The sequence below is a fragment of the Paroedura picta genome, chromosome 3 (assembly GCF_049243985.1).
Source record: "Paroedura picta isolate Pp20150507F chromosome 3, Ppicta_v3.0, whole genome shotgun sequence".
NCBI lineage: Eukaryota > Metazoa > Chordata > Lepidosauria > Squamata > Gekkonidae > Paroedura > Paroedura picta.
Genome location: NC_135371.1, coordinates 162,824,676 through 162,847,841, shown reverse-complemented (window position 1 = coordinate 162,847,841; position 23,166 = coordinate 162,824,676). Strand labels below are relative to the sequence as shown.

The 23,166-nt window shown below is 48.8% G+C and overlaps 1 protein-coding gene across 1 annotated transcript in view; it reads left to right on the top strand.

The window, feature by feature from the left end:
• The first annotated feature begins 2,874 nt into the window (after positions 1 to 2,874).
• Positions 2,875 to 23,166, top strand: part of OS9 (OS9 endoplasmic reticulum lectin) — a 33,353-nt gene continuing 13,061 nt past the window's right edge. The window contains exons 1-8 of the mRNA XM_077329153.1: positions 2,875 to 3,087; positions 10,024 to 10,200; positions 12,303 to 12,366; positions 14,557 to 14,633; positions 17,054 to 17,152; positions 18,822 to 19,023; positions 19,911 to 20,021; positions 23,000 to 23,112. Of these exons, the coding sequence (XP_077185268.1) occupies positions 2,899 to 3,087; positions 10,024 to 10,200; positions 12,303 to 12,366; positions 14,557 to 14,633; positions 17,054 to 17,152; positions 18,822 to 19,023; positions 19,911 to 20,021; positions 23,000 to 23,112 (1,032 nt within the window). The 5' untranslated portion in view covers positions 2,875 to 2,898. The remainder of the gene's footprint in view (positions 3,088 to 10,023; positions 10,201 to 12,302; positions 12,367 to 14,556; positions 14,634 to 17,053; positions 17,153 to 18,821; positions 19,024 to 19,910; positions 20,022 to 22,999; positions 23,113 to 23,166) is intronic.

Genomic DNA, 23,166 nt, shown 5'->3' with positions numbered 1-23,166 from the left:
TCAAACTACCGCACCATTGCACTCATTTCTCATGCTAGCAAAGTTATGCTCAAAATCCTACAAGCTAGGCTCCAGCAATATGTGGACCGAGAACTTCCAGAAGTACAGGCAGGATTTCGAAGAGGCAGAGGAACTAGAGATCAAATTGCCAACATATGCTGGATCATGGAGAAAGCTAGGGAGTTCCAGAAGAACATCTACTTCTGCTTCATTGACTATGCTAAAGCCTTTGATTGTGTGGAGCACAACAAATTGTGGCAAGTTCTTAAAGAGATGGGAATACCAGAGCATCTTATTTGTCTCTTGAGAAATTTATATGCAGGTCAAGAAGCAACAGTGAGAACTGAACATGGAATCACTGATTGGTTCAAAATTGAGAAAAGAGTTCGGCAAGGCTGTATACTGTCACCTTGCCTATTTAACTTGTATGCAGAGCACATCATGAGAAAGGTGGGGTTAGATGAGTTACAAATTGGAATTAAAATTGCAGGGAGAAATATCAACAACCTCAGATATGCAGATGATACCACTCTAATGGCAGAAAGTGAAGAGGAAGTAAAGAGCCTGTTGATGCGGGTGAAGGAGGAGAGTGCAAAAGTTGGCTTGAAACTCAACATCAAGAAAACATGGCATCCGGCCCTCTCAATTCCTGGCAAATAGATGGGGAAGAAATGGAGATAGTGACAGCTTTTATTTTTCTGGGCTCCAAGATCACTGCAGATGGGGACTGCAGCAAAGAAATTAAAAGATGCTTGCTCCTGGGGAGGAAAGCTATGGCAAATCTAGACAGCATCCTAAAAAGCAGAGACATCACCCTGCCGACAAAAGTACGTTTAGTCAAGGCTATAGTATTCCCAGTTGCAATGTATGGCTGCGAAGGTTGGACCATAAGGAAGGCCGAGCATCAAAGAATTGAGGCTTTTGAACTCTGTTGCTGGAGAAGACTCTTGCGAGTCCCTTGGACTGCATGGCGAACAAACCGGTCAGTCCCAGAGGAGATCAGGCCTGACTGCTCTTTAGAAGGCCAGATCCTGAAGATGAAACTCAAATACTTTGTCCACCTCATGAGAAGGAAGGACTCCCTGGAGAAGAGCCTAATGCTGGGAGTGATCGAGGGCAAAAGAAGAAGGGGACGACAGAGAATGAGGTGGCTGGATGGAGTCACTGAAGCAGTAGGTGCAAACTTACAAATGCTGGCAGGGGCTCATGGTAATTGTAGTCCATGAACATCTGGAGGACCACAGGTTGACTACCCCTGCCCTAGAGGATGGTTACCTTGTTGGACCTTTGATATTAGTAGACTCAAGCTAGATGTCTTAAAATATAAGGTATGGATATTTGGTAATACCCTTTATAATTAGCTTTTTGATGTAAGAATTTTTAATATAAAATGTATATATTAGTTTCCATATATAGGTAGTGTGTTGAAGACTAACTTTGTTAGTATCGTTGAAAAACTAATTTAAAGAAATACTACACTATATTGACAAGGTAGAAGAAAACTTTAGTTATATAAAATTTACATATATTTATTTTATAAGGTCTGCATGAGGTCATGATATATTTTTATTTTCTTACAGTTCACTGATGAAGTAAATACAAAAATGAGACTGTTGTATCTAGGAACTCATTCTCCTTATAAGAGTTTATATTATTTGAATAACGTTTATGCCATCACCAGCTTGAAAACTACCTTTTCCTGTCTACTCATCTTCAGTTGACAGGTCGTCTCTGTTTAGTAGAATAACAAGCTGAGTCCATTTTATTGTATCTGAGGAAGCATGCCTGATCACAGAACCTCATCCCTTGAATAAAACTTCCTTGGTCTTAAACGCCACTGGACTCGAACTTTGTTCTGACACTAAATATTATGTCGGACTATATGATCCTGGAGAGCCTCTTGTGGCGCAGAGTGGTAAGGCAGCCGTCTGAAAGCTTTGCCCATAAGGCTGGGAGTTCAATCCCAGCAGCCGGCTCAAGGTTGACTCAGCCTTCCATCCTTCCGAGGTCGGTAAAATGAGTACCCAGCTTGCTGGGGGGTAAACGGTCATGACTGGGGAAGGCACTGGCAAACCACCCCGTATTGAGTCTGCCAAGAAAACGCTAGAGGGCGTCACCCCAAGGGTCAGACATGACTCGGTGCTTGCACAGGGGATACCTTTACCTTTACCTTTAGATGACCCTGGAGATTCCTTCTAACTCCATGATTCTATAATTCTACTGTTATTGTTAATTCTGCTGTTCCTCCAAGGAGCACCCTCACAATAACCCTGCAAAGTTGGCTAGTTTGAGCTCACCAGTGAGCTCCCAAGGAAAGGGGGCGATTGGGGCTATTAGAAATGTAGCTTTGAACCAATTCCCGCATTGTACCGCATATGCAGTACAATGAAGATGTTTTTAGCAGATTCAGAAGCCTTAGTAGGATAAGAAGCCGAGTCCATTCCAGTGCACACGAAAGCTCCTACCTTAAATAAAGGTTTGTTGGTCTTCAGGATGCCCTTGGAGTCTCCATTCATTCTCCCGCTTCAGACCCTCCCAGCTTCTCACCTCAAACGTCGCTGCTTATCCCACCTGAATCCAGCCTCTGCTGTTTTAACAGGCGCTCGCTCTCCCGATTGGCTGCTGCTAAGACCTAAAGCAGACCAATCGCGTCGCGGCAGCTCCCCCCCTCCCTGTTCCGCGGTCCTCGCCAAGCGGTCGCCCTTCCCATTGGCTACCAGCAAGCACCCAATCCCTCTTCCCCAGGTTATTTTAAAAAGGCCATCTCACGCCCCGAGCCAGCCCCTTCCTCCGGATGGCCCAATCGGAGAAGCGTTCGCGACGTGATTGACGCGGAAGGCGGGTCCCGTGGGCCCGAAGGAAGGGCGGAAGTAAGCCCCAAGGAAGGGCAAAAGGCGAATGGGAGGAAGCGGCGGGGACAAAATGGCGGCTGCGCGACCCCTTTCGGCGTCCTGCGGCCCTTGGGTGCTCTGGGTGTTGGCGGGGCTGGCGGCCGCCGCCGAGGCGCTGGGGACGCTGAACCTGCACGAGCTCAACGAGCTGAAATATGGGATCGAGATCGGCGCCGAGCCCGTCATGGCTGGGCAGGTAAGGCTGCTGGGGGCGGAGCGCCCCGTCCCCGCGGGAGAGCCCTGGCTGACGCCTGTTGCAGCAGCAACGAGAGGGTGCCTCTCCCCTCGGACCTCTGCCGGCCTAGACAGCAGTTATAGGTGCTCCTCTGGGCATGTTCAGCGGATCTGCGGGTGGAGGGCCAGTTCTCAGAGGGAAAGGCCAGAGGAATGGAGAAGAGGAGTTGGGTTTTATACTCCGCTTTCACTGCCCGAAGGCGTCTCGAAGCGGCTTACAACTGTCTTTCTTTCCTTCCTCTCCCCACAACAGGGGTCCTGGGAGGTAGGTGAGGCTGAGAGAGCCCTGACAGAACTGTGCTGAGCGCAGGTCTAACGGGACTGTGACAACCCGAGGGGGCCCAGCTGCTGCATGTGGAGGAGGAGTGGGGGATCAAACCTGGCTCACCAGATTGGAAACTGCGGCTCTTGTCCATGACACCATGCTAGTGGAAGCCCTGGTTGACTTGCACCTAGTCTCTGGTTTAGGCTTGGGTGCTGGGAGCAGATCCACAAGAGTGGTGCAGTGGGGAAGAGTGGAGTATAATCGATATGGTCATGTTGACCGCACTCTTCCCCAAATGGTCAATGATGGGCCTGCTTTATACATATACTGGGTAATTCTATTCCTTTCCAGTTATCTGTAGTGGGATGTGTTATTTTAAAGAGCCAGTTTGGTGTAGTGGTTAAGAGCGCGAAATTCTAATCTGGCATGCCAGGTTCGATTTTGCACTCCCCCACATGCAGCCTGCTGGGTGACCTTTGTCTCACCACGGCACTGATAAAACTGTTATGACCAAGCAGTGATATCAGGGCTCTCTCAGCCTCACCCACCTCACAGGGCGTCTGTGGTGGGGAGAGGAAAGGGAAGGGGATGGTAAGCCGCTTTGAGCCTCCTTTGGGTAGAGAAAAGTGGCATATAAGAGCCAACTCTTCTTCTTCTTCTAAAGGCCAGCAACTTATCCCTGTTTTGGTTTTTGAATTAATGTGAATGTGTGTTGGCTTTTTCTTATCAGTATATTCTTAGATGCAGGTTAGATGCGACATGAATAGGTCTAACGTCCAACCTTATGGAGTTACAGATGGGAAAGTGTCAGATGGTCAGAAGGATGGTTGTGTTTATGTTGCAACTTCAAACGTTTTTGCATTTAACGGAACAGGTGTCTCATGACCTCAACTTTCACAGGCTGTGCCTGGAACTGAAACTCCTTTGGAACTGATATGTAGTTCCACTCCTGTCTCTTCCATGCATTTCGTCCTCTGAGGTTTCTCTATGGCCTCAGAATCATCGTGGTCAGTTTTGAAGTGGATTTAATGGCTCTTGCCTGCATTAATCCAGCTGTGCAAGCTGATGGTGCTATGCTAATCGAAAACTGGAACTTGCTTCGGCAAATGCACAAAGAGTCTCCTCATTTAGTAGCAGGTGTGCATGCGATGTGAAGCCCTTGGATAAGAACTGGCCACTGGTAGTTCCTAGCCAGGGTAATTATAGGGAGACTCCATGTCCAGAGGCAGGAAGCCTTCAAATAGCAATACAAGGAGACAATACCAGTCTTAGACTTATGCCCTGTTTGGTTGACATTCTGGGGCAACAGTTTGGACTTTGTGAAACAGGAGGCTGTTTAGATGCATTGCTGGTTTGATCCGGCAGGACTGTTCTTATGGATGGGACCGAAGGGTCAGGAAATGCAATGGACACCATTGTGAAGCTCAGATAGGACCTTGGAGGTATGTGCAAAGCTTTGGCGATCCTCAGCAATGCAGTGTGAGCAGCCCTTAAGGTAGCCTGGATTGTATATTTATTTCCTCCCCAATGGAACCCCACAGGATCACAGAGCAAAGTTCTTTCACCCTCTGTTTTGTAGCTTAGTGACCAACCTAGGGTCACTGGTTAAATTTCCATTGCAGAATAGTGTTTCAGGTTTGCCCCCTCTTTCCCAGAAATCCATCAATGTGTTCTGCTCCTGGACCTATTTGCTCTCTTACCACTGTTAAAGTTATCAGTTAGTAGTACTAATGTTATGGTTATATGTTATGGATGGATTGTTTCTTGTATTGTTTATACGTTTTATGTATACTACCCTGAGCCTCCGGAAGGAAGGAAGGAAGGAAGGAAGGAAGGAAGGAAGGAAGGAAGGAAGGAAGGAAGGAAGGAAGGAAGGAAGGACAGACACACGGACACAGTTTTGGCTTATCCCAATTCTGAACTTAACCGCAATTGAACAGCTCATAACGTGCAGTGGCTGGTCTTACAATGGCGTCCACTTCTCTGAAGGGGCATGTTACCACCCCCAAGGGTTCTCAAATCCTGAAAGATATTTCAGGGGTTCTTCCATGGTCACAAGTTGGAAAAGGCTGCATTAAAGGTCCAGTTCAGTAAAAGCCAGTTTCGGTACATGTTCATTGTAACCGCTGCATCATGCTGGCTGGCTGTTTTTTTCCAGCCCACAATACTGAAACCTATTTAGAAGGCCAGATCCTAATCTTGAAGCATCTCTCTCTATATTTAATGCTCTCCTTGAAAACTGGGCTGAGAAGGAAGCCCTGCTTGGGCTGAAGGAGCGTTTGTGGGCTATAAAACAGTGACCATAGACTAGCGATGAAGTTTCCACCCCAGTGCCTGTTTTCAGGGCCCTTTAGCTCCTTGGCAAGGATTTGTTGCTATATGTTTGCGTTCGTGGCACAGGTTGCATCATCACAGGTGAGGCTTGCAGCATATGTGCTGTGCTTGACTTGAGGGGAAAGACAATTGACTAGGGGTTGCTGGAATAGTTATCGCCTCTGATCCCCTTGGTGGTTTGCAGAAAGCTGCCTTAAACATAGCCAAGCCCCAGTGAAATCTTTGGGGCTTCTTTTCCTTTTGACTTCCGGCCTTAATCTGGCACCAGAGAAGAAGGGAGGAAAGGAAGAAGAAGAGGTGGGTTTTGTATGCTGCTTTTTTCTGCAAGGAGCCTCAAAGTGGCTTATAATCACTTTCCTTCCCCTCTCCCCACAATAGGGCACCCTGTGAGGGTGGTGAGGCTGAGAGAGCCTTGATATTACTGCTCGGTCAGAACAGCACTATCAGGGCTGTGATGAGCCCAAAGTCACCCGGCTGGCTGCATGTGGGGGAGCAGCGGAATCTAACTTGGCTGACCGGATTAAAAGCAGCTGGTCTTAACCATTACACCACGCTGGCTCTTATCTTGGCCTGGCTTTCATCTTGAAGATGGGGTACTTTCTGTTCCTGTTAATTCTCACCTAAAAGAGGGTTCCAGGTGGCAGGAACAGTGTGTTCTTTAAAATTTCAAGTGAGGCTTCCAAAAAGAGTCTGGCTCAGCGTAGAAAGGACACCCAGGGCTTCTTTCAAATTGGAGACAGTCAATGCTGGAACCTAGGCGTCACGTCGTCTGGAAGTGGCATGACCCAGCCATGTGGCATGGTGTCTGGAATCTCTGGACTGAGTTCGGAGGCAACAAGGTGTCTCTAGGAGTCAGGTCAGATATGGAAACGATTGGGCACTCGGCATCTAGTTCACCTTCCTATATCAGCTAATTAATTCCTAGCCAGAAGGACACCTCTCTAGCACTTAAGATTTGTCCTGGATAGAGCACTCAAACAAGCACGTTGGTCCTCAACGAGGGCCAGAGCTTTCTCCATCCTAGCCCCCACCTGGTGGAACAAGCCCCCTGAAGAGAGCAGGGCCCTGCCCAGACGCCCACAGTTCCGCAGGGCCTGCAAAAGGAAGCTCCTCCACCAGGCATTTGCCTGAGACCGACCACAGGTCCCCACCTCTGACATCCCCTCCATGGCCTGAAGCAGCCTGACCTCTCTAGGGGGTTTAGGGGGGTATGTTGACTCGATCCATGTATCTCCCTACGATGGTGTATGTAAACTGCCCTGAGCCATATGGAAGGGCGGTATAGAAATCAAATAAATAAATAATATTAGAAAAATGCTTGTTTCCATTTTAAGGTTTATTTTAGAGCATAGCTCTTCCATTCTCAGGGTTGACTTAAGAGACCCAGCGTGGTGTGAAGGTCAAGAGGGCCGGACTATTATCATTATCAAAGGCCTGTAAGATGGGCTTCTCCCACCAGGCTTTTGGTTGAGGCTGGGGAGGAGAGCTGTCCCGGGATTTACGAACTGGAGGTCTCGCTTAGAAAAGCACCGTGATTAGATCTTCCTGGATATATCAGAGCAGGGATGCAGTGATCTACCAAATGCAATAGGGGGAGAATGTTCTTCCGCCATCTCTTGGATTGTTGGATTGTAATGTATTTATTGGGGACTGACTGAAGGGGTTTTTATTGGAGTTGTATTGTCATATTTAATTGTTTTTATCAGGTTGTTAGCCACCTCGTGTCGGGAAGGGCAGGGTATAATTTAAATTATACAAAAATAATAAGTAAATTTATTCTGTATGTTTATGCTGCCTTTCCCCAAAGGGCTCAGGGTGGCTTACGAGGCTAAAGCCGCATAAATGCATCATCATCATAGTTAATCAATTGCTGAAATCTTCAAAATTATTAAGCTACCTAAATTGCACAAACTGCATAATTGGGCACATATATCGATTCAGTGGTGTTCTGATTGGGTGGGCTCTCACTTAGGGAAGCTAGCAGTTACAATGGGGGGCGAAGGGTCGGGGGAATCGCGGGGGGTGAATTGGGAGGGGGAGGTGGTGAGGAAAGGGGGGTTGACAGGAGTGTGTGCGTGGATGTGGGGTGGGGGAGTGCGGTGGGTGGCTGTGTGCGTGTCTGTGGGGATGGGGAAGCGGCGGCGGGGCAGCCAGGGGGGTTGTGTGTGTGTGTATGTGGGGGCGGGAAAGCGGCGGCAGAGCGATCAGGGGGGGGTTGGCTGGTGAGTGTGTGTGTATCTGGGCGCGGGGAAGCAGCGGCGGCACGATGGGGGGGTGGCCAGGGGGGTTGTGTGTGTGTGTGTGTGTGGGTGAGGGGAAGCCAGCGGGAGTACTCACCGTCGGGGAAGGCTGCTTCTCCTTGTGTGCGGTGAGTCCCCGGCTGGGCAAGGCGAGGCTGGGCCAAGCGGCCAATGGGGAGCCGGGCTTTGCATGGCTCCCCATTGGCTGCTTGGTCCTGGAGTGACACTCGGAGGGCCCTCCGAGTTTTTATCCCAGACAGAGCCCGCCCTTTCTCCTCCCCCTTAGGGCTTACTCTTTTATTTATTCTGTTCCGCAGGAGCGGTTAAAGATAACAATTAACAGTATCTTTGGGAGAGTCATGGGCAGGCGTCTGGGGGGACCAGCAGGTGTTCTGAGTCGGTCGGCCTCAAGCGAAAGCCTGCAAGCTCCCTCTTGCAGGCCCTGCAGAACACTGGAAGTTCGGGCAGGGCTCTGATCTCCTCAAGGAGCTCGTTCCACCAGGTGGGGGCCATGACTGAGAAGGCTCTGGCCCTTGTTGAGGTCCGACACGCTTCTCTGGGGCCAAGGATCCGCAGCCAGTTGGAGGTGGCGGAGCGTAAGACTCTTTGGGTGACCTTGGGCCAGTCATATACTCTCAGCCTAACCTACCTTGCGGGGTTGTTGTATGGCATAAAAAGGAAAAGAGGAAAATCAAGTAGGTCATAGGCAAAGAGCCCCTCCGGAGAAGAACCTCTTGATCAGTTGATCTCCCCTCCTGGTTTATAAGATTTCAACATTGTCTCCCAACATTGGCGAACTTTCCCTCCTGATAGATGCAGTCGTGACTAACTTACCTTGTAGCTTCAAACATCATACAAGGTTATATGTTCTTGATTTTCTTAAAATATGTCAAAGATGCTTGTTCCTTCTTGCTAACAAAGTCTGTTTGCAATTAGCAGTTACAAGATTTTCATACATGTAAATGTCTTTTGGCCACCGACCAACGATCTTTTAACAATCTGTCCATCTTTGAAGTTGGGCATGCCTGCGGTACAAAGACACTCCCACTCTTGAGCCTCAGCATATCTGATATCTATTTAGATGAGTTATAAGCTGTTTCTAATCTGCCCAAGGCCATTAAGGTTACATTGCTGCTTGGTTTTCGTGTTCCACCCCCAAGGCTCTTATGTTCTGGGGCTCTGAAATCCCTTCTCAGTGTGCTTCCCAGAGAGGATGGAGCACAAGGACATTTTCTATGATCTTTTGGGTTACATTGGGTCAGTGGTATGTAAATTTAATTAATAATAATAATCTGTTCCACATAATATATTTCTGATAAGGCCTTGGAGGAAGGGCGTGTCTCATGGCTTAATTGCCACTCAGCACTTAACACCCATTCAGGGCACCTGTCCCGCCCCTGAGTGCCTCCTCCTCCAACCGGCTTGCCTGTCTGTCCAGCGGCCAGCCAATTGCCTTCTGTCCCCCACCCCTGACCACCCCCCCTCCTTCCACTTTCCTCCGAGGCTCGGAGGCTGCAGATCCCCGCTGCGTGAGAGTTGCCCCTGCCGGTGAGTTCCCTAACAGCTGACTGCAACCTTTCCATCCACAAAATTCTTCCACCACCACCCCCTCCAATCTAGCGCCCATTGTATTCCTGAATGCAATGTGCTTGGCCCCTAGTTAATAATAAAGCCCAACTACGATCCCCCTCCTCCCCCGTATGACCGGCTATATCCACAACACAGGTTCAGGCTCTCCTCTCTTCCGTGGACTCTGCTTGCTGGTGTTCTGCCAGTCTCTTTGAACCTGGCCCACCTTGCAAGGTTGTTTTAAGATCTTCTGTAACTCGCTCTATGCGGGCCTGCCTTTGGCTTTGACCCGGAAACTACAACTGGTCCAAAACGCAGGTGCCAGGGTCTTATTGTGTCAGTCCTCCTTTAAGGCCTTCCTTGGATGGTGCTCTTGGCTCTTCCTTTCAGACCGGCACAGCTGTGAGCAATCATCCCTCAAATCCCTGCCTCCCCGTCCCTGGCTGCCCCTTTTTCTCACCCTCCGGCTCCCGCTCTTGTACGTCCCCAGAGCAAGGCTTCCGACGTGGTGACCATCTCCTCCAAATACAAGCAGAAATACGAGTGCCGACTACCGGCCGCCGCGGTGAAGATCCATCAGGAGAAAGATGAGGATCCACAGAGCTACACCGGACTGGGGGTCTCGGAACTGCTGAAACCCATGGAAGCAGCTCCTTGCCTTATCAAGGTGACTTGGGGACAAGTGTCAGGAGGTCCAGGGGGCAGCCAGTTAAGTCCGGGGGTCTTGCACCCCCCAGTTTGGGTTCTTGCACTTGAAAATTTCCTCTCTTTGCCTGCCATCTTTAGTACCTTGGGAGGTCCAGGGGGCAGCCCCCCGCCCTTGGGTCTGTCTTAATAGATCTGGTCAACACTTCCTTGGAATCAAGTGTTCCTTCAACTCTAGAATGAGGTCGAGGTCAGAATGAGCACGCTCAACGTATTAGAGTCTTTATTTAGTGTTTCGGCTAGACAAAATGCTCTTATGCTACTTATCTTTGAGAAACTCCTCCGAGGTAAGTCACGAACGCTGCTATGTTATCGGCAGGGGAGCTGAAGCTAAGAGGGTGGCTTGCCAGGGATGGCTACGGTCAGTCCTGTGGCTGGGGTCTGAAAGAGGAATCTCCAAACTCACTGCTCTAACCTCTGCCTTGCAGTCCCTGCGCTTCCCTTCTCTCTCAAAGCAGAGCAATCTGCCTCTTAAACGATCTCCAGTGGAGCCAATTAAATAACGTCGCCGAAGCCTCGTCCCATTCGAGGCGATCACAAAAAGGCCGGGGTTGTCGGAAGCTTCCGCAGCCAGAGTTGACTGCTTGTTGTGGGTTTCCTGGGCTTTGGGTAGTCATGATCTGCTCATTTGAGTCCTTGATACTTCACCAGTTACTGTGGCTGGCTGCTTCAGAGGTTGGACCCAGAGATGACCCGTCAGCCAAAGATGAGTAGACAAGAAAGACATTTTCAAGCTGGCGATGGCAGAAATTTTATTCAAACAATAGAATGAGTTCCTAGATATAAAACCTTTTTCATATTTTACTTCATTAGTGAAATTATTTCTTAATTGGTTTTTTTCATTGTTTTTTTTTCAAGGATGCTAACAAAGGCTTCAACACACTACCTTATATTTTATATACCTTGTATTTTAAGCCATATAACTTGGGTCTATTAATATCAAAGGTCCATGAAGGTGACTATCTTATAAATTACCCACGAAGTTAACTATAAATGATCACTATAAAATATAAGGTAGTGTGCTGAAGACTTTGTTATTATCCTTGGGAAAAAAAACAATGAAAAAAACAATTAAGAAGTAAATTCACCGATGAAGTAGAATACGAAAACGAGGTTTTATACCTAGGATCTTGTTCTATTGTTTGAATAAAGTTTTTGCCATCGCCAGCTTGAACATTTCTTTCTTGTCTACTCAGAGGTAGGACATGGCAAGATGCAAAAACTCATATTTCGGCATGGAGAGATGTCCTACCTCTGAAGAGGCCAGCCCTGGTTACTGCAGAAAGGTCAGGGATTAAAATTACTGGGCCCCACCGCCCGGGAAACCCACAACAGCCAGGAGTTTGGAGTCTTGCACTTGAAAATTTCTTCTCTTTGGCTGTCATCTTTAGTACCTGGGAGGTTCTCACGCAAGTAAAGAAACAGCAGCTGCCTGTGATTCGTCACCTCGCTGATTCCCGCCATGTTGGGATTGTTTTAAAGTCTTTTAATGGGTATTTTAATGGGGATAGGACTCCTGTGACCCGCCACGAGCCTACGGGGAGTGGCGGGATATAAATCCAAATAATAATAATAATAATAATAATTCTGTGAAGGTTCAAGGGAGTGGCAGGTTACAGTGGATGAGCGATTGGGATGTGAGTGTCCTGCATAGTGCAGGAGGTTGGAATAGATGACCCGGGAGGTCCCTTCCAACTCTATGATTCTATGATTCTCCCCACTAATTGATCACCTGGAGGCTTCATATTCCATGAGAAGTGTGTAGCCCTTTTATGAATACTTATTGTTATGGGGCTTTTTACTCATTCCCCCCTGTCCAGATCTTGGAATAACTTAATGCCAAGGTCTCTGTCTCATTTTGGCTTCAACAGTCGAAGTTCAGCTGCACTGCGCATTCCACTTATTTATTTGCGTAGGAAAAGCAGTTTTTTTTTCTGGTTACAGAGGGATCGGTGTGCTCCCCCTCTATCTCCCTTGTGAAAATACCTACAGCCAGAGGTGACTCGGTGGGGTTGACCTTGGACCGAGGATCTTAGTTTTCAGCATTCTCCCTTTTCATTTCAGACTAAGGACTGGTGGACCTACAAGTTCTGCTATGGGAAGCACATTCAGCAATACCATATGGAAGGTACCATTCTCACGTCTGCCTGCCTCTTTATTGGCCTGATTTTTGTTAAAGCATTTATGTCCTGCTTTCCCCCCCCCCCTGGGGTTCAAGGTGGCTTGAGCCCTTCTGCTTGCTATACCTTCCACTGCCAGTTACACCACCGCCCTTTTACCTTTTTCACAAAATAAATATCATTAGAGTTTCAACATGCAGAGGGAACGAGCACCAGCCTGCTTAAAAATCACATAGTTTTTGTTCAGGAGAGAAACAACTATGTATAGAAAGAGAAAGATGGAGGCCTGGCTATCTAGCTAGCGGCAGTCTTCTTTTCAAGCAAGGAGGAAGCATACTAAGAAAGCAGGAAGTTTCTTGTAGAGCTGGTCAGGACACTGGAGGGGGAAAAATTGCAAATCATCAGGAAGGACCTAGCCTGTCTATGCTGATGCCCCCTGCAGGACACCCTGTGTATTCTGCTCAGTTATGCACACTGCGTATCTTGCCGATTCCAACAAATATTACCCGTGACTGCTCACAAAAAGGCCCTCGACAACTCTCAAAAAGAATCCCACAACACAACGCAGCAACATTAATATTATCAAACAGCAATCAAAACTATGGGGTATTGAGATAACCAAACAGCAGGTCTACCTGGCTAGGGGGAGTCAGGTAAATAAACTCTTCCTTTAAGAGGTTTGAAGTAGGGCAAGAATGTGTGGGTGCAGATTTCTTCACCCCCACCATGCATCTGTTGGGTAAGCCTGCTGCTCCCAGCTCAACTGCAATTCAGCAAGTGCTTTTATGGTGCAACGGACACTAAAGGCAGATTTTACCGCTGCCATGGTAGAAAGTTTCGTAACAGATATTGAGAAGTAGCAAGCAGAAGGTATCAAGGTGGGGTTAGGAGGAGGATGCTCTGCTCTTCTGAAGCAACAGCTCTCTTATCTGGCTACCTGAACCGTATGTACGTGCAATCATAATGGCAGGGCAAGGGACAACTAGCAGTGCCAATTTGACGCATGGTAACCCGGGCGTGTTTCCGGACCCGAAAAAGAAATGTGACTCAACCCAATCGAGCATTCTCCTTTTGACATCAACCTGCGGAACTGAAACTCTTTCAGTTGACGCTGTTCTTCCCCCGCCCACGGCAGCGTTAGCTTGGTCAGTCCCAAATAGGTGTCCAGAGGATATCTGTAGAAAAATATAGATGTACTGGGAAACCAATATGGCAATGAAATATCCAAATTGGACTTATATAGAGTCTTATTTCTTCAGCAATTCGTTATTCTTATTATATTTCACACAAGTCCCGACACGTTTCGCCTTACAGCTTTTTCAAGGGACAATGGTTTTTATATTTAAGGACCAACTTCAACTTATTAAGGAATCTCTTGACAAGAGTATAAGGTCGTGCTAACAATAGCTAAACTTAGCTTGTGGAGCTCCAGCTAAGTTTCCCATCTATATTTGTTTCTTCACTGGGATCCACCCCTCTCAGTTCATTATTTTTGCTTCTGCATATTTGAGCAGAGGGTATCTGGGCTGGCATTGCTCCATTCTCCTGCTGCTTTTCCAGGTTCAGGATTTTAATGGAGCAAGAAGTCCCCCTGGAATCTTGTATTTAATAATACATTTTTATTTCTAGCCTGCTCTTCCCTGTTCAGCTCAGGGCAGGCAACAACTGACATTAAAAACTCACGTAAAACTCATGAACTGTTGGATATTTCAGGCAGAAACTCGGTTTGGCTGTGCAGGTTTTAAATGCATCCAGTTAATCGGAAGCCCTGCCTTGCCAAAAGCCCCACTTGACTCTGCTCACTTCCTTAAAGCCCTTGGAAAACACCAGGAAAATTGTTGGGGGCACCATGTTGGGGACCCTTCCTCTAGACAGCAGAGAAATCACTAAGTGACTTGCAATCTAGAACGTGCATGTTCTTGAGTATGTATGTATTAAAGTTGCACTTGCTCCAAATATGTGCATGCATAGTCTGCGGGTGTTGGCCAGGTTAGTTGCGTCCGTGTTGAGCCAGAGGTGGGGCGCAGTTCATGCCCACGTCGTTCCACCCTTGGGCCACGATAGAGCTCTCCCCCAATTCTCCCTGAGATCCTAGTTTCCGAGTTCCTTCCCTAACGGAAGCTTCCACAGGAGGGTGGGACACAAATCAAATAAATAAATAATAATAATAATTTCCTCTCATCTTTTTTCCCTTCCAGAGTCTGATATCAAAGGGGACATCCTGTATCTTGGGTATTACCAGTCTGCATTTGACTGGGACAATGAAACAGCAAAGGTTGGTGTTACTCTCGGTCTGGAGTCCCTAATGTAATGGGAAAAGGGCCAACATAGAGGTTTCTTATAAAGTAAGGGTAGGTGAGAAGTGGCCAGAATCCGAAGGGGTTCAAGAACGGAGGGGTGTCTGTCTCTCTTCCTTTTTTGCCTTCCCCTTAGTCTTGACTGTTGTGGATTTGGAATACCTTGGCACCAAAGGCTAAACCTTCCTGGAATTGGTAGAGTGGGACAGAATGATATGGACAGAATTCAGTGAAATTATCCATGTCATATCTAGCTTAGAATAGGGCAGACTGTCTCAACCAGGGTTTCATGAAACCTTGCGGTTTCTTGACAGCCCTGGAAGTGTTTCCCAAATGGGTGGGAGTTAAGTTTTTAAAGCATTTTTAAAATTTGTTAAATATTCATCAGGTAAGAGGACCATGTTTAGACAGCTCAATCTCCCCCCCCCCTTCTAAAGCATCCAATGGGAAGGGCCGCCAGTGGGCATGTTCATAGCTATGCTTCCCAATCGTATTCTGCACCATCCCACCACTTCTGGGTTTCTGGAAGCTTCAGGGGATTCTCAACAGTAACAGAGTTGATGAAGGCTGCTCTAGGAGTTGGGTTTTCCCCCACTTCACGTTTATTTTAGCATTTGTAGACAGTTAATCTATGCAATGTTGAAGCCAGCAGGAAAAAAAGGAAGACCTGAGATGGGTACACACAATCAAGACAACTGCAATCTTCAATTTTGCAAGCCCTGAGCAATTGGGCCTGTTATGATTCATAGGGTCGCCATAAGTCAGAAGCAACTTGCTGGCTCTTAACACACACACACACACACAGTGCTGCCTGACAGCCTTGCTCAATGCAAACAGAAAGCCATGGCTTCCTTGACTGAGTCCATCATCTCAGGTTGGGCCTTCCCCTTTCCCTGCTGCCTTCAACTTTCTCCCACATTGTTGTCTTCATCCCTTGACTCTCGTTTTCTCATCATGAGACCCAAGTTGGATAGCCTCAGTTAGTCATCTTAGCTTCTGGGGGCAGTTTGGGCTTGCTTTAATCTAAACCCCACTTTTAAGTCTTTTGGGCCAGGGGTCCCCAACCCCCGGTACCGGGCCGCAAAGGCCATTGTGCCGGGCTGCCAGCAGCCGCGCCTGCCTCCCCCCCTGCAGCGAGAGGTGGGGAAAGAGGCTGGCGCGGCAGCCGGCGTGCCAGCGACGCTAACACGCACGCGCGGAACTGCCGTGCATGCGCGTTTGCCTGATGGCCAAAACGCGCATGCGCAGCAACTCCGCGCATGCATGTTAGCGCCACCTGGTGGCCAATACGCGCATGCGCGGCAGTTCCGCTCGTGCACATTTTTGAGCAACTGCGGCAGCCGGGCCGCTGGCTCTCCCCCACCCCCGGAGGCGGTCCCCGACCAGATGAAGGTTGGGGACCGCTGTTTTGGGCCATCCACGGGATCCATAACACTCTCCTTCAACGTCTATGAATCGTTTCTCTTCTTGTCAGTTTTCTTCATCAGTCAGCTTTTTGCATCTGTACCTAGTAACGGGATTCGATGTTCGAGGCCCAGACCCAGGCAAATGGTCTTTGGCCACACCTTGAGTGGGGTTTGCAGCTATTTAGAGATGAATGAGGTTGAAAGAGCTGCGGAAGGGCCCTGTTGGAGCAAATACAGTTCTGCAGGGCCTTTAAGCTGGAGCGCTTCCACCAGGGGTTTAGGTTGAGGCCAGGCTGAATTAGAGGATCTGGCCCCTCCTTGAGGGCTCCCTATGACATCACCTCAGGAAGTGGGGGGACACTGGCTGTGGCTTCCAGTTGTGGGTTTGTGTGTGGGGGGGGGGTTATGTCTTTTTACAGTTTATACTGTTCTTAGCTGCCACAAGCCGGGTGGCCAGGAGTGACGGCCTAAAAATGTAATTATAAATAAATAAAATAAATGTCCTGGGTTGTGGGGAGGACAGACTGTACCACTTCTGTCTTTGGAGTGGGTGGAATGGGACAATGGTGCCCTGTATTAAAACTTAGTCGCAACCAAAAAAGGGTATTGAGTATTGAGCATGTCAGGGAGAGAAATTTTAAGCCATGGTTTTGCTAGTTTTCCCAGTGGTGCGTAATTTGGAATTATTATTATTATTATTATTATTATTATTATTATTATTATTATTATTATTTCAATTTACTTCCCGCCACTCCCAAATGGCTCGTGGCGGGCTACAGTGTCTTAAAATGAAAATGAGCTGTGAAAAATGTCATCCCCCCCCCCCCGTGCAGTCCAAAGTGGTACAATTCATCCTACCCCCCTCAGCCCTCCACCACCACCTCATTCTACCGCATTTGCAGTCCGGGGCTTAGAAGCACAGCCTGGAGGCTTTTTGCCCCTTTCCCAGGCCTGCTCCTGAGGCCTTATCTAACTCTCTGCCCCCTTGGCAGGCTTCCAAGCAGCACAAGCTGAAGCGTTACCACAGCCAGACCTACGTCAACGGGTCCAAGTGCAACCTCAATGGGCAGCCCAGGGAGGCCGAAGTCCGGGTGAGTGATATTGGGGGCTGGGGGTGGGTTGTGAGGAGATCTCCAGGTCCCTCAAGGCCCTAACCTCAATGTGGGGCTTGCAGTTCACCCAAAGTGACAACAGAGTACAGAGATCAGTTCCACCCCCCCCCCCCAAGGATACAGCAAGTTAGGACAGGATCTGAGCTGAGGAGTCCCTGAAGCCAGTGCGGTGTAATGGTTAGGAGTGGCCATGTCTCATCTGGAGAACCAGCTTTGATCCCCCAGTTCTTCACGTGCAGCCAGCTGGGTGACCTCAGGCCAGTCACCATTCTTAGAGGAAGAAGAAGAGTTGGTTCTTATATGCCGCTTTTCCCTACCCGAAGGAGGCTGAAAGCGGCTTACAGTCGCCTTCCCTTTCCTCTCCCCACAACAGACACCCTGTGAGGCGGGTGAGGCTGAGAGAGCCCTGATATTACTGAAGAAGAAGAAGAGTTGGTTCTTATATGCCGCTTTTCTCTACCAGAAGGAGTCTCAAAGCAGCTTACAGTCGCCTTCCCTTTCCTCTCCCCACAACAGACACCCTGTGGGGTGGGTGAGGCTGAGAGATCCCTGATATCACTGTTTGGTCAGAACAGCTTTATCAGTGCCGTGGCGTGCCCAAGGTCACCCAGCTGGGTGCATGTGGGGGAGCCCAGAATCGAACCTGGCATGCCAGATTAGAAGTCCACACTCCTAACCACTACACCAAACTGGCTCTCCCTCAGTTCTCCCTCAGCCCCGCCAGCCTCAGCCAGAACGTCTGTTGTGTGGAGAGGAAGGGAAAGGTGTTTGTGAGCCGCTTGGGGAACTCATAAGTAGTGAAAAGCGGTATATTAAAAAAAAAAACAGCTCTTCTAGTGTGACATCCCACCCCCCCACCTTGAGCTTCCTCTGGAGGCAAAGCCCAGAAATCTCCATGGATTTTCCAGGCCAGATTTAGCAGCCCAGAGAGTATTGGTGATCTGTAGAGTTTGCGTAGCTCGTTCAGAATTGTGAAGGGATGGAGAAGAGGCCAAGATAATGGGGAGCTGAAGCCTAAGTCTGGGACCTTCCGGGATCTCCCTCCATGATGTAAGCAGGGAACATGAGGCAGAGGGGAGGACAGGTGATTGTAAGCCACATGAGCCTGCTGGGTGACCTTGTGCCAGTCACAGTTCTCCCAGGGCTGTCTCAGCCCCACCTTCCTCACAGGGTGTGGGGAAAGGAAGGGTAGGCAATTGTAAGCCACTTTGAGACTCCTTTGGGTAGAAAAAAGCAGGGCGCAAAAGACCAGCTCTTCTTTTTTTCCCCGGATTCATGGAATGCAGCATCTGGCATATCTGTTTAAGAGGAGCTTGGGAAACAGGAGTAGGATGACAAGCTGAAGCCCATCAGAGCGGGCAGCTAGATGAGCTCAAGACAAAAGGGGTGGTGGTGGTGGTAGAAAGGGCCAACTTACAATCACCCATCGTGGGGTTTTCAAGGCAAGAGAAGAACGGAGGTGGTCTGCCACGGCCTGCCTCTGCGTGCTGAGAGATTTCCTCGGGGGCCTCCCCTCCAAGGACTCCCCAGGGCCAGCCCTGCTTAGCTTCCAAGCTCTGGTGGGATCAGCGTAGCGTGGGTGATCCAGGTCAGGGCCCAAATGAGGTAACAATCCCGTCCGTCTGTTTCCCGACTGCCTCGATGACAGTTCCTGTGCGAGGAAGGCTCGAGCGACTACATCGCCCGTGTGGACGAGCCCCAGTCCTGCTCCTACGTGCTGACCGTCCACACCACCCGCATTTGCAACCACCCCTTCCTGCGGCCGCCGTCCACCGCCACCCCCCAGACCATCCGCTGCCACCCGGCCCTGAGCCCCGCCGAGTACGTGGAGTACGTCAAAGCTCAAGTGTGTAAGTACGCCAAGGAGGAGGCGGGAGCGGCAAGTCCTCCTGGCTGAGGCCAAGGCTCCAAGCTGGTTTGTGCCCCTGCGGAGGCACCAGGGTTGGGCTGATCTGATAAGAGGGATTTAGTGCCGTTCAGGAGCACCGTGGCCAAGCCTGCAAGATGGAGCTCTTCCACCAGGCTTATGGTGGAGGCCAGTTGAAATGCCACCTGCAATGATGAATCGGGCATCCCACACATACCCCTCCAACGCTTACCTCCTAGCAACATCTGTGCTGTTAAATTCACCTTTTAGGTAAAGGTGTCCCCTGTGCAAGCATCGAGTCATGTCTGACCCTTGGGGTGTCGCCCTCCCGTGTTTTCATGGCAGACTGAATATGGGGTGGTTTGCCAGTGCCTTCCCCAGTTATTACCAAACAGGGTCCTCATTTTACCGACCTTGGAAGGATGGAAGGCTGAGTCAACCTTGAGCCAGCTGCTGGGATCGAACTCCCAGCCTCTTTGACTCGTCGTGCTGACAGCCATTGATTTACTGTTTTAATGTTGGTGAATGTTGTTTTTATGGTTTTATTAATATTGAAAATTGTATTGTTTTACTGCTGATGTATATTAAATTGTTGTTCCCCGAGACGGGGAGTTCGGGAGGGGAGGTATATAAATCGACATAATGATAATGATGATGGTGTTGTGTCGAAAGAGCGGTGGGGCAGGAGAACAGGATGGGCACCACTTCTGCACTAGCTGTGAACAGATTCCTAGTTCAGTTCGGATGGAGCCGGGCATGTGACCAAGCTGATCCTTTCTGGCACGTACAGTTGGCAGATCCTCGTGTGTGAGTCTAGGTTCTCTCTGGTGGTCAGGTGTGGAGTAACATTTTCTCTCCCGCACCCCACAGCTGACACCAAGCGCAAAGTGGAGGAGATTTCCGAGGAACTGAAGACGCTGGACAACCGACTGTGGAATGAGCGGGACGCCAACTCTGCTGCTCCAGACTCAGATGGAAACGGTACGGCCCCGCTCTCTGTAAAAGGGGTCCTGCAGAAATCCCAGTGCTGGGGGAGAGGGGAGGCGGAGCTATTGTCTTGAATGCAGAAGTGATTTACATGGTCTTTCTGTTTCAAGTTGAAGAACAAAGCCTTTAGACCAGTGGTTCTCAACCTTCCTAAGGCCACGATCCTTTCATACAGTTCCTCATGTTGTATATGTTATGCAAGGGTTCTTTCACAGAAATTAAACCGAAACTGTCCAATGGCGTGAAGATCCATTATTCATGATTGTATATGAATTGTTGTTTTTTCCCCTGGGGTTTCTCAGTTCAGCTCTGCCTCTTGTCTCACCATGCCGATCTCGCTCTTTTCTGCTGCTCCAGACAGATTAACACTCTATCTCAGTGTACCCCGCAAGGCTGTTGTGTAGATGGCACCCCCCTGGCCAAGCCGCTTGCCCTACCCCGACCCCTGTGAAAAGGTTGTTCGGACCACTGCTTTAGATGCTTAGTATAAAGCTGTTTCTCCATTGACCCATGGGCTCAAGAACTGAACGTTATGCACAAGGTTCTTACAGTTCGCCATTTCCTGGCTTTTAACTGCACGTAGTCAACCTGAATTCCAACAACACAAGCCCAGAGATCCCAAACGAATCTGCTGTTTTGTGGAGTTGTGCCTTTTGCCTTTTGGAAATAGCTGTCACAGACAAGACGAGAACTTGGTGTGCTGTGCCAGATCCGATGCACTGCGTTTGGACAGTGTACGGCCCATGCAGTATGAAAGTTTCATTCAGAGCAATTACCCACAACTTGGTAATTGGTGTTCTGCTCTTGTAGAAGAAGAGCTTTTTCTTTGTTTCCTTTTTCTTTGCTTTTTCCTACCCGAAGGAGTCCCAATGCAGCTTAGAATCACCTTCCCTTCCTCTCCCCACAACAGACGCCCTGTGAGGTGGGTGAAGCTAAGAGAGCTCTGAGAGCACTGTGACTACGCCAAGGTCACCCAGCTGGCTGCATGTGGAGGAGCAGGAAATCAAACCCAGCTCTCCAGATTAGAAGCTGCCCCTCTTAACTGCCCCGCTAACCTGTAGATGGGGATTCCAGTTTTAGCCACAGTGAATAATAAGCTTCATCTACTTCTTGACCGGGTGGGAGAGGAGAAGAGAGAGCATGCCAGAGCCGTACTGATGTTCTCCGGGGAAGCAGTTCTCAGCCGAGCAAAGGGCCAGGAGTGTAAGTTTACTTAGGAGCCAAAAAGGCTGAGAAATCTAAACATTATTATCATAAAAAATATATTAAATATGCATCTTATTGCACAGTGCTAAACAAGGTCAATTAAAAACAATGCAGTAAAAATATGCAAAAACTATTTGAGTAACACATATAAACATAAGGCACGGATACCAAAATGACCTGGCGCATTTCGATCCAATTGAATCTTCTTTAGAATTTTTGGTACTGTGTGTTATTCAAAGGGTTTCTGCATATTTTCTACGGTGATCTTAATGTATTTTTAAAATGTACTTTATTTAGCACTGTGCAATAAAATGTACATTTACTATATTCCTTAATAATATTTTTTAGATTTCCCAACCTTTTTTGTTCCTGGCTTGTATCACAGGTTGGGTTTCTTTTCTTCCCCTTCCCTTTTTAGTTTTCTGTAGAAACGTATTTCACCGGCAGGGCAGGGGGTATCAATTCCACCTCTATTCACCACTGCTGCAACTCTCCAATGCTCTGTGCTCTGCTCTCCAAGTTACTCAATGCATTCTTGGCACGTAAGCCACTGTGGTGTAGCTATTAGAGCAGGGGTAGTCAAACTGCGGCCCTCCAGATGTCCATGGACTACAATTCCCAAGAGCCCTTGCCAGTATTCGCTGGTGAATGCTGGCAAGGGCTCCTGGGAATTGTAGTCCATGGACATCTGGAGGGCCGCAGTTTGACTACCCCTGTATTAGAGTGTCGGACTAGGGCAGACTTTCTCAACCAGGGTTTCAGGAAACTGGTTTCTTGAGGGCCCTGGAAGACCTTCCTAAAAGGGTGGAAGCTGATGTGTTACTTCTATATTTTTAAAATTTGTTACACATTTATTGGGTGATATGACACCAAGCCATATTCTGCACAATCACACCACTCCTGGGGTTTCTCAAAACCTGAAGAATGTTTCAAGGATTTCTCAGTGGCAAAAAAGTCCCCCATGGAATTTTACAGGGTGACCTTGTGCCAGACACTTGCTCTCACTTCCACCTCTCTCATAGGGTTGTTGTGAAGCTTAAAACATAGGGGACAGGGAAGATTGGTGTTATCAGCCACTTCAGGCTCCCCATTGGTAGAAACGGGGCTAGATGGAGACTTGCACAGAATATAATAAGACGGACATGGTTCTCCTCTGTGCAAGTGTCCCGTTCATCCCTTGTTTTGGTTTGAATGCAATCCATGTGCAGCAATCATATCTCAATGATCAGCACCCTGTGTTGGTGTTCTGCTGGTGTATGGGAATGCGACACATGAATAGGCCAACTTGCCTTCAGCTGCTGAAGTTTGCTTGACATTTTCTGCTTTTGTAGTCCTGGGCAGGGCTGGGATGCTGTCCAGGGTGCTGAAGGCCTGCCTCCTGATTCCTATTAATCCTCCTGGGCCCACGTCCTCCCTTTGTCCTGTCCCAGGGCTTCAAAGCACCTAGGCAACAAGGTCCCCTCTAATTCCACACACACCCACCCACTGAGCAGAACAGTTCACATCCTGAGCGGAATAGAACTGGGGTATTCTGAAAACAGGCCTTGAGCGGCACAAGGCCCTCTGTGGCTCCGGTTTGCTGCTGGGTTTGACCCTCAATGAGCGACCACTCAACCCCACAGCTGAGAAGGAACACAGCTAGGCAAGGCCCATCTCTGCAGCCCTTCAGCATTAGGATCTCGGGAATGGGAGCCGGGTTTCTCAGTGCAGTTGCAAAACCCTTGTGTTTCCCACCCTCTTACGCTCTTCCATCCCCTGTTGGGCAGTGGCTCCAGTTCCTCCTCCTCCTCCCGAGAGTGACTCCAATGACGAAGGTGACTTTTGGGACAGAGTGCTGCACGGAGATGGGAAAGCAGCCCAGACGCCAGACCAAGCAAAGGTAACGTGCTGCCTTTGGACCCGACGCAGGTCACTTCCTGGCCAGTTAAGACAC